Source organism: Aphis gossypii, chromosome X (genome assembly GCF_020184175.1).
Source record: "Aphis gossypii isolate Hap1 chromosome X, ASM2018417v2, whole genome shotgun sequence".
Classification (NCBI taxonomy): domain Eukaryota; kingdom Metazoa; phylum Arthropoda; class Insecta; order Hemiptera; family Aphididae; genus Aphis; species Aphis gossypii.
In genome coordinates, this window is record NC_065533.1 from 4,962,561 (window position 1) to 4,974,806 (window position 12,246).

The window sequence follows — 12,246 nt, forward strand, 5'->3', positions numbered from 1 at the left end:
ATGGAATACTTTTCAATTTTGTTTAAACAATACAACTATAATCCACTTCACATTCACTATCCTGATAAATAATTTCTTTATCAGTGCAACATAAATTCTTGCATTAATCATTTCATAATTTTATTATACCTATTAAAAACAATAAATATTATTCAAAATTATTCAAATAGGTAACACAATTTTTAATAGTATCTAGAAATAATTTATAAATTTTTAATTAACAAATAACTAAAAATAATTCATGTCAATAATATATAAAAACTTATTATTGAACCAATAACCTATCTACTCCTTTTAAACTATTTAATTATAATAATGATTACATTTTTTATTTGAGTAAGTTAAAACTTACAAAAATATGGTTTTCTAGGTAACTATAAGTATTGAAAATATAGTGAATATAGTAGTTTAATTTATACTTTTATCAATTTTATCTCAAATTTTAATTTATAATGTTGATTGACTATTAACCTATGGATAATTATCTAATGACCATACCTAATATAATTATTCACTTTCACATGTATTACAGAAAAAAAAATCTTATCTTGTTCGCATTAAAATTTGGCATTCGATTTTTAATGCAATTTTAATATAAGAAAATGTTTCCTATTGAGTATACATATATTGTTGAGGTAGTTTATTTTTTTTTGTTACATTAGAAAATAGTTTTTATATCATATGATTATTTCTTCAAATTTTCTATTTATACATTTACTAACTTGAAGCTTTAATATTGTTTCATGAAGGTTTAAATTGATTTAAGTATTTCATGTCAGAAAAATATTCAAATTTAATACAAAAATCTGTAAAAATGTCAATCCAATATTATTTAATTGAAGACTACTGAATTATTATTATTCAACATTTCTTAGATGGGTACCGAAATAAAAGATAGACAGAACAAAATATTTTATAGTTCTTTTAATATTAATTTATTTTAAATTGTGCTTAATAGAATTTCTATGATTAGAATCAGCAGATAAAAGCTCTAAAATTGTAAGAACTTTAACATGATATCTAAATCTATTGATTTTGATACTGAATGCCATCATGATCAACAAGTTGAATACATATTTTTAGAATTGTAGAATTCAAGATTTTTTAAACTCTTCTATCATGAAATGTTTTAGATATAATAAACATAAAATATATTTGTAAATAAATTAATAACAATTAAGTGTAAATCTAGTCAATTGCACATTTTTCCATTGTACAGTAACTATATAATCATAAGAGCACAGAATTCTATAAATGAAATAATTAATTATATTATAACTGGTTTACAAATTATCTATTATAGTTACAGATTATAAGAAATGTATTCAATAATTTTGGTGGTATATTAAATTTAAATGAAACCCTTTTTAAAATATTCATAAGACAATATTTTTACGATCAGTTTAATTTTTGTGTTTATTTTATTATACGAGTAGTATACATCAAAATATATATATTTATTATTATTTATCATTTATACTATTTACAGAATGGGCTTGTAAGTAGATCTGCTATAAATCACGAGTTAAAAAATTATACAAGTTCTACATGCTTTAATTTTTGAGTTCTAATCATAGGCGTAATTTGGGAAATTTTTATGGGGGGGAGAGCAAAATTTATATTATGTCGATATACCATGTACTTAAAGATACTTTGAGACTAAACATACCTAATGTATCTTTAGCACTTTATAAAATATCAAGGGGAGCAGTTGCCCCCTCTCGCCCTCCTTAGTTTACGCCTATGGTTCTAATTATAATAAAATTGGTACAATAATGAACGGAAATTACTTTAAATTTAATAGCATTTATCATTAAGTTTTTTATTTAAGTTGCTTATATAATAGATTGATAAAAGATTAATATAATAATAATGCAAAATCAACAACAGTACATCAATCATTCTCAGCATTTTAGCAAAAAGTAAATTCTAATTTTCATTGGCTATGGACAATTATAAATACATTTCAATTAAATCAAAATTTTTTATTACTGACCATAGCTTATAATTTGCTCTCCTACATATTATTATATTGTATATAAATATGACTATTAAATAATATTAAACATATTAGGGTTAATATGAAATAAATTAATCAATCAGTATTTTATTAAGTTTGACTGCAGGCAAAAATAATCGTACATTTCATAATTTAATTTTTAATACAATATAATATGATTCAATCATATTCATTATCTAACCTTGGAATGTAATTAATAATTATGAATATTACAATAATTCTTTATTTTATAATTTTAATTAATAATTGAATAAAAATAATTTATTATTTTATTTTATTTTTATGTTTAATGTAGTCCAATTAGTTTTTTATTTGTATCTTGAATATCTGTTCCTGCTTTCCAGTTTACTTATAATGACAGCTTTTAATAAAATAGTTGTTACTTAAAACCAAAAATGTCAAAAACGTAGCTCATGACTTTTTTTGTTTACAGCTACTAGGATTATCGGAAAATTAAGTGTAAAAAAAAATAATAAATATAAATTTTAATTTAATTGTAGTTATGTTAGAGAGAGATACATTTGACATTTTTATGTAATTTCTCAACAATATTTGTTATATATTATATAGTACATACCTATTAATTGTACAACATGATATTTTTATAAGTTTTTTGTTTTATTCAATATATTTTAATAGTTGATACTCAATATTTAACAGATGTGTTTTAAGTTGTTCTATCACAACACCAATGGGCATACATCATAAATAATTTTTTTATAAGTAGGTTGGAGATAGTATACTAAACTAACATATAATAATTGTTATTTAATTTTAATAGATAATTATTCAATAAAAAAAAGTTATTTTCTTAACTTGTTTTGATATGGAAATAAAATATTCATAACTAATTTAAAACCATTTAAAATTATTGACTAAATATAAATTACTACATTTTGAAATAGCATATTATGTACTGTATTTATGTAGAAAATGTAAGTGACTTTTGATTATTATAGTGAAATTATTTTGTTCTCGAGTTAGAAAAAATAACTTCTTACAAACTAAATAAATTATTCTAATTAAACAAAAAAATGGACAGATTTGAATATAAATAAAATACAATTAGTCACTTAAAAGACTATATTTTATAGTAAAAATTGATCATAGAATAATTCATTTTACAAAAAAGGATATTTTATCACAATATTTCAACGCCTAACATGTACATAACAATTAACAATTGACTAAAAAGATAACAAAAGAAATCTATAATAATTACATTTTACAATAATAAAGTATAAATAAATTTTATGCATAAGTATTGTAAATTTTCATGTAAATATAAAATTTGAGACGTTGTATTGGCATAAGTATAAATAAAAAATATATTATAAATCCATAAAAATTAACTGCAATTGAGAGCAAGTGATCCACAGAAGAAAGCAGTAATGAAGTAGATAACAGCCTGAAAAAAAATCATACTAAAAATTTTAAAATTTATTGCAGAAAACTATATAAATTAAATAATTTTCTTTTTATAAAATATGATTAATACAAATTTTAAAGGCTTGATATTTTGTTTTAAGAGAAAATAATATAATCCAATAGCATTCTGAACTATTATAAATTTACAATAAACAAAATATTGTTTGGGATTTAACAATTCTATAAAACTGTGAAAATAACCAGTTTCATACTAAAGATCTATTATATGTTACACAAAGCAGACATTATACTTGTATTTTAGTATCTGTTAAATTATAAGAAGAGAACAACTATATTTGTTATTTAATTTCGATGTTTTTGATAGTTGTTTGTCAAAAATTATGTGCGCCATAATATTTTAAATTAAAATTATATTAAAAAATGGAAATAGGATAATGGATATTAAAAATGTACATAGGTATCATATACAATTTAGCAAACATATTTAGAGTTTTTTTTATTAATCCTAGTCTGAAATACATAATTTTTAAGTCTTTTGTTTTATTAAGTAAATATTAAGTATTATTTTTAAACCACACTAATTTAAAGAATAAAAAAATTATTTTACAATATTTATAAAATATTTTACTTACAAGTCCTATAGCTATAAATAAAACATATATTTTCACATTTTTCCAGAATAATGAACGCTGTAGAGTACGACTTTGTACTCTGAAATTCATGGATTGTGAACATAAGTTTTCAGTTTTATTAACCAATAGTTCAAGCTTTTCTCCGCGAAGAGCTACACTGTCTGAAAATAATAGTAATTTATTGTTTAAATTAAAATAATGGCATAAATTTACCAACTTACCAATATTTCGAACCATTATGTCTTTTAATTCATCTAATTCTCCATGTACTTTAGATAATGTATCAAACTCATTTGGACTAGAAAATCGTTTCTGTGAAAAAAATAAAAATTGTAGTTATATTTGAAATTAAGATTTTATATAGCATACAACGTTTAGTACCATTTCAGATGCAAGAATTGGAGCAAACTCAGAATTCATGGAATATGCAATAGCATTGGATGCTCGATGACCATATGTCGCTTGAAATCTTCGTTTTATTTCATTTAAGAAAAAAAATGCTTTGGATCTTTGAAATTCCTATAAATATATAAAAATAATTAAACTATGATATACTTGATCATAAAACTGAATAATACACAAATAAATATTTTTTTTCTATTAAAATATTTATTATTAAATTGTTACATAATTATGAAAAGTGATAATTTTATACACAAACGCTTATTTTACATTATTTAAAGAATTATCATACTAAATTATCTAATTTTAAAACTTACATCATCTGTGATACACATATAAACTATTTTATCTTCACAAATGTAATGATACAAGTAACGATCATGAAGTAAACTTTGTTTTTTGTTTTCTGATCCAATCTGGGTTAAAACACCTTCTAGAATTTCTCCAAAATTGCCCTGGTAGTTGGCATGCTTGGCTAGCACGACCATACCTCTGGCTACTACACTGTAGAAGAGTGGCATTGCTTATCAATTATATTATGAACTGCCTGAAATAAACAATAAATAATTTAATTATACCAAAATCAATAAATAGTAATATTCATTATGGAATCAGTGATTATTTATCATAGGTAGCAAAGGTTATTCATAATTTATACTTTTAATTTATAAGATATTTTTTAGTTATTTGAAATATAAATTAAAGTAGGAAATCAAGTTTCAATTAATTATTCAAAAAAACAAAGTTGATAGTATATATAATATATGTATATGTATAGGATTTTTGCATGATAAAATTGTACATAATATGCCTACAACATTTTTACATTTTTATAATTATATATTTTCAATCATACAAACTGAGTATTATAATTTAAATTTATACTTATTATCATAAAGAATTTATTGTATTACATTCAGTGGCAGAGCTAAGTATTTGCTGTTTTTTAAATTTTAAAACTACCTAATTATATCTTAAGTTATAGGTATATATTTTTTTTACATTATGTTAAGTACATGAATACTATTTTCTATATTAAGTGTACAACATTAAAAGGCAATCAACAAATTATTTCAGAAAAATAATAAGTGTAGAAATTTCAAATATTTACATCCTGATACAGTCATTAAGAATATTAATTGTATTCTGATTGTTTTGTGGATAAGAATTTGATAATAATAATAATAAAAATTAATTACCAGTTAATCAATAAATAGTGTATTTATTATTATGATTTATAATAATCAATCAATATCATAAAATATTCTTAATGACTGGTGGTTGCATGGTCGTACTTCTTATAAAACCACATTCTAATTTTGATGCCATTCCAAAATGATAAGAATTAATGAATTTTTAGTTTTTATATAGTAATATTTGATAAACTGTTGATTGTATAATATGACATAACTTGTGTTATGTAACTGATATATCATTTGATGTAGTATACTTATATTTATTATATTTTTATGTCAGTAGTCATATGGTGTGTAAATAATAATATGCATGTATCAAATATTATAAAGTTTAACGTTATTATTTATAAGTATAACTAATAACTATTAATGCAGGTCTCTAAATACTCTTTTATTCTCTATGGTTTGAATCCAATACCAAATGTTATAGTCGGGGAACAAAAATTAGCGTGTAACCGACGCAATCCAAGTGGTTAAATCGTCTAATGGGTTCTTAAGAGGCCAAAAACCGAAACAAAAAATCATACTATCAATGTAAACAATTTAATTTAAAAATATCTTATCATTTTATATGCTATGTTATATATTTACAAAATACTATAAACATAATATACACAATTTTAATTTTAAACATATTTTCATATTATTTATAATAATTAAAACGTTTTCTATTGATTGGCCCTATTTTTCATCTAAAATGTTTAAATTATAGCATAATAGAATTATTATGGCATTATTATATCTATGGTTCAAATCGACTATTGATTACCTTTTATAGACGTATAAATACTAGTAATGTTTGGACGAAAAATGGCTGCTATCACACCAGTTGGTCACTCTCTTATTATATAGGCTCTCTAGGGATGGCCTATACATTTTTTTATCATCTATGAAAATAACAGCAGCAATAAGCCATAGACCTATATAATATAGTTATAATAATAATATAATACAATAGGTCTATGCAACAAACCACCTGAAAGCCGTAGAATAAAAAAAGTAACCTTATTTTGTTTATGATGTGTACACTGTACAATGCACAAAATGTTACGCTGCAAGCGTGAAATACACAGCGTGTTGAGAACCACCGACCACAGGCCGGGTATGGGTTGGGGTACAGTCTCTGACTATAATGTTAAATATGTTAATAAAATACAAGACATGGAATTTAAATGTCAAGGTATTCAACTAAAATATTAGCTAATTCACAAATTATAAACATTATAGGTAGAAAAAACTTTTAAATCAAATATAATTGAAAAAATCTATTTTATAGATTAAATGATATTTTCCTGTTTTAGTTGTTATACAAGACTACAGCAATTATTGCAACTACCACTATCTTAACAATGTCCATGTGCCACATTCTAGTGTCCCGATTTACAATAAATTATCATTATATTATTTGTTTGTATGATTTTGTTTTTCCTTTTAATTTACTCACCAGTTAAAAGTGGTTGAGCAGCCTCATTTTAATTTCAGTATAGTGATCACATTTCAAGATTCAAAATCCAATTATTTTCCTACATATTACATTTTTATTAATTACATATAAATATTATAGGCATATGATCTCTACTTAAGACAAAAGAAGAAACATTAAGGTTGCTTTAGGATTGTAGTAGTTTAATACTTTAAATATCCAAAAACAATGTAAGAATAACCATGATGCAAAATTAATAATTACACTTTGGGAAACTCTTATTTTGAAAATGTAACATCAAAAATTATCAAAAAAGGTTATAGGTTATCAAAAAACACTTATTTTTAACAATGTTATCATCTGATAGTTAGTTATATAATTTATTTTTGCTTGGATGGAAGGCTCCAACTGCTATAATAATATTGTATGATGAAAAATTATTAAATAAACAAAAATATTTCTATAAAGTGGAGGCAAAAATTCAAGGAAAAATTGTTGAGATAGAAGAATGTTTACTTTTTTAAGCACAAAAATAATACAAGAAGAATACTTCCATGATAATGGATTTGTTGAAAGACTTTGTTATGAAACTAGGTATATAATGTTTTATGGTATAGGTTTATAGGTTTATGATTGAACCATGTCTACTCTTCTTAGTGTAATATTGTTAAATATTAAAAAAGAAAGCAATTTAATTAGATGAATGGTGATTGGTGGGCATACAACTTCGATAAACTTGAGAAATTAGATTTCTTAAATATTTGTATGTAAACCTTAGAAACAACTTAATTGATCTGTTACATGGAGGATCTACTTAAAACTTGATAGAACGTTTCTGAGAATCAACAAAATGACAATACAAACCTAACGAGAGACAATATGTTGTTGTTTTTGTCATTTAATATAAATTTACCAAAATTTTAAAAACTCAAATCCCAATTTTCTCTAATAAATTGCTATCAATAAATTATGTTTACAAAAAATATTGGTACTTGTTTGTTATCACCACTAACAAACAAGTACCAAAATATTTAATATATGTAATTAACAAGAAATTATTTTTAATTAACAAAACATACATTTTAAAAATTGAATCATTTCATATATGTGTATAATATGAATCTAGGTCAAAATAGCCAAGTTTAAAATTAGTTCAAATATAAAATTATAAAATTGCAAGCATACAAAAAAAAAAAATGGTTCATAAATAACATAAAATGATACATACAAATTTGTGAGTTTATTTAGAAGGGCTCTTTTTTATTTTCCCAAACCGATACCTCTCTTTATTTTGCATTTGAATTGAACTTTTAACTTTTTTTGAAAGTTATAATAATAAAATAAAAAAAATATTCGACATGAAAATGCAGTAGACAAAACTAAAGTTTCATAGCCTAAACTGGGTACCACTAGACCATCATAGATAAAAATTAATTAAAATATCTCTGCAAGGAATACAATGATTGGCAGTAGGAATTTTCCAAATTTTTAAACTGTGTTGCTAACTTAATTAGAAAATAGTGTATCTAGTTACTAATTTAAATCATTGAATTAATTTATATTTTATTTTATATTATTTAACTATAATAACAAATGTTTGTGAAACATATTTTGTGATATTATTGCTATTAATGTAATTTATTTTACTATTAGAAATACAGTAGGTAAATCTAGGATGAATAAATTTTGCGAGGTAATTTTATTGGAAAATAAAGTATTTACAAATTTGGAGATATTTTGACAGATTATCACAAAAACGAAAATTTACTATGGCTTGTAAAAAAAAAAATTGGGTAATCTGCAATAAAAAAAGAGTGTCAAATGTTAGAAATCATCAAGATTGTGATGAATAAAATAAGGTAGTGTAGTCTTGTATAATACAAAAATTACTGATTCAATTACTGTAAATCAGGGTTAATTTTCATGGTGCTTATTATAAAATCCAATAAACAATTACTGATTGTATAAACCTAAGGTATATTTTATCTATGATCACTTTTAAAATAAATAGTAAATACAACAAATATATTACAAGAATACTGAATATACTTAATAAATAAATAAAAAGTAGATAATTACTAATTAATGTACAAAATACAATTTAACTACATGTATTTATTTTTAAATAAACATCTATCATATGAATAGGATAAAATAATTACTGTTTTATAAGTATCAAACTCAACTTTCATTATACCTATTAAGACAAGAATAGCTCTTTAAAAATAAATTGATAACTTTTTAGTGGCTTACCCAGATGTACTTACATTTTATGATTTAAATTTCAAAATTAAACTTTAAAATTTAATTTGTGTTGTATGGGTTAGATATTTAGATAGCTAAAAAATTAAAAATATTTCAGTCTCAAATTTGAAACTAAAGAAAATGAAAATTGTTTTCTACTTATGAAATAGTATTAATGCTCATCTATACAAAAATTGACGACTACTTGAAAGTTGTTTGAATACTATACTATACTATGTAGAATATAAATCAAACCTATTTAGATAACTACATAGACTTTGGTACTTAAAAAATACTGATAAAAATATCGATAAATCATCAGAAAATCACTTTAAACCAAGTTTTTAAACATTATATTGGTTTCGAGTGATTGTTGGAATAGAGGTAAAGTATTGTTCTAGTAAAAATTCTATCATATAAATTTATAATACTTAATAATAAAGAACGAAATACGTATTTTACTATTATCTATAAAGGTACTAATTATGTATGGTACCAAAGGATGCACAATATTTACTTACTGTGTAATTTGGAGTTCTCAGACGACTATGTTCATTTTTCGACAAATCTAAAGTGTCAATAGCACATTGAGCAGGTGTGTGATTCCACTCGATAATATGCACGGACAGTAATGGACACTCGTCGGTCGTGCGTTCAGTGCCTATATTATACCTAATACTTAGTTTTTGGGGTTTCTTTGCGTCAGTTGCTAGGATAGTAGAATGGGAAGCCGGACGACAACAAAATGTGTGGCGACACCAGACACGGAACAGTTAGCTAACCGAAATGGAAAAATGATATGTATGACGCAACTGCGCGCAAGGACGACACACAATATTACTGTTTTTCGACGAGAGCACGCGCACGGACTACAACAACGGACACACTACTCGTAACGACTACAGTGTTATGATCGACGTTGCATTACAATATTAAAAAATTATTAAATAAGAGTTGTTATTGTTGTCGATGCGCTGCTGTCCAATGAGTGTTCGCGTTATCTCCACCGCCGTTTATCTATATCGCGTAGGCACCAGCTACGTGATTCGAGAACAGGAAAAATAGACAAAGAAAACAACGAGAAAATAAAAATTAATATTCGGAGATCGAACACTTGTACCAATTATCGTCGCGGAACGCACGTTTACGTCGATTATTTTGGATTTTGTTGCTCCCCAAAAAATCAATTCCTACGCGATAATCTTTAGCGTTTTATTACTTATCTACAATTGAAGTTGCGAGTGATTTTATCTCTTAAGAAAAAAAATGAAAAATGGAAAAGCTCTGTCTTGGTTTGAAAATGGTTATTGTTGGACAAACGACGCCTTCGTAAAAGACATGACGGACATTTATGGTAACAGGATTATTGATAACGCGGCTCACTGTTCTACAGCCAAACACTGATAACGGGTTCATAGACATCAGACATCATACCGTGCGATTGTTACTTGTTAGGGATTACGAACTTATTTGTCGCTTTTTAATTAAAACGCTAGAAATAAATTCACAAACACACCCGTCTTATTGGATTCTTACGTTTATGACATTCGTTTCGAACGCGTAAAAATTTACGTTTGTTTTCATTTTTTCCAACGTTAATGGGGTGCATTTATGATGTATTTCCATTGACTGTCAATAATGTGCCGACACTCCAGTGACGTCTTACACTTAGGCTGTGGTTAATGTTAGTTGTGTCTCAAGGTACGAACAATCTATGACCATGTTCTCTTGGATACGCAACAGGAGGCAATTGACTAGACTTGGTTAGTATAATAATAAGTTTTTGTTGCTTTTATATCTGCTAATTAAATTCATTTTTACACTAACACTGATAATATAAACTAATAGCTGAAAACTTATTAATACTCGCATAGTTGGCACAATAATACTTCTTTTATGTTCACAAGAAATTCAGTATAAAATGTCCCTTAATTTTTTAGCATTCACAATTGTATCATTATTTGATTTTAACTCCCGTTTTGAGAAATAGGGCGTTTTCACTTTCACATTATTTAGAAAGCTGTTTGACCAAACTCATTACTGATTTTTCAAAATGTTTTGACTTAATTAAAAAAGTTATTAAACTAAATATAGTCTTCTATTTGAAGATCAAAATACTTAAGCTTAATTTGAAATGCCTAGGATTAGTTAGTTTTTGTGTTTGTAGGTATTGGTTGAGGTGTTTGATGATGATTACAACTAATAAGATAATAATAAGTTTAAATAATAATTGCTTTTTATTGATATCACTTAATTATTTTATTTCACTTATCAGCGCTTATTTTATTTTAACTTTAAGACTTAGGTAATTATTTAATTTAAAGACTTTCTTGTTTTACATCATTACATGGTAGTAATACCTAGAAATGTTTAGTCTGATTTAAGCTATAGAAATTTAATCTTCCCAGTTGTCTTTTTTATTAGCTTCTTTTTCATGTGAAAAATGATTATCAAACTTAAGTAAATGGTAAAAGTGAAAAGTGATACTAAAAATATGTTTATTAACTTCAAAATATGAATAGAATTAATTACATCATTTTATAGCCACATATTATATTATATAAAAATAGTACATACCTATCCTATTCAATTTTAGTATTGGTTCATTATGTCAAACTCAAAACTAAAGAACATATTTTTATAAATAGGTATTTAACAGAGGCGTAGCCAGGATTTTTTATGGGGAGGGCTAAACACTTTTAATTTGAGTTATTGAAAATCAAAAACAACAAAAACATTAAACACTTTTAATAATACTTTTTTTTAATTCAAATATTCTATTATAAAACTAATAACAAGAAATATATGAGTCAAATTTGTAAGACAATTTCTATATTTAAATTTAAATATTTCAAAACAATATAAAAAATACAGCCAATGGGAGAGGCCATAGGCCCTTTAGCCCCCCCCCCCCTTGGCTATGCCACTGGTATTTAAGAA

The 12,246-nt window shown here is 24.5% G+C and overlaps 2 protein-coding genes across 5 annotated transcripts in view; one reads left to right on the forward strand and one right to left on the reverse strand.

Annotated features, from left to right (window-relative positions):
• Positions 1-2,493: 2,493 nt before the first annotated feature.
• LOC114125065 (vesicle-associated membrane protein 7) lies at positions 2,494-10,298 on the reverse strand. 2 transcript variants are annotated; one of them, XM_027988550.2, is made up of 7 exons: positions 9,828-10,292; positions 6,409-6,526; positions 4,761-4,990; positions 4,423-4,560; positions 4,263-4,353; positions 4,042-4,202; positions 2,494-3,428 (listed from the first exon to the last, which is right to left on the reverse strand). In XM_027988550.2, the coding sequence occupies exons 3-7, from the start codon at positions 4,962-4,964 to the stop codon at positions 3,369-3,371; spliced, it is 654 nt and encodes a 217-aa protein (XP_027844351.1). In that variant the 5' UTR covers positions 4,965-4,990; positions 6,409-6,526; positions 9,828-10,292; the 3' UTR covers positions 2,494-3,368. The 2 variants fall into 2 exon arrangements, with proteins under 2 accessions (XP_027844351.1, XP_027844350.1); XM_027988549.2 differs by lacking the exon at positions 6,409-6,526 and having other exon boundaries at positions 9,828-10,298.
• A 426-nt stretch (positions 10,299-10,724) lies between these two features.
• Positions 10,725-12,246, forward strand: part of LOC114125064 (probable phospholipid-transporting ATPase IA) — a 31,522-nt gene continuing 30,000 nt past the window's right edge. For all 3 annotated transcript variants that reach the window (XM_027988545.2, XM_027988546.2, XM_027988547.2), the window contains exon 1: positions 10,725-11,069. Coding sequence is in view for 1 of the 3 variants with exons in the window: in XM_027988547.2 (XP_027844348.2) it covers positions 11,021-11,069 (49 nt within the window). In the remaining 2 variants the exon portion in view is untranslated. The remainder of the gene's footprint in view (positions 11,070-12,246) is intronic.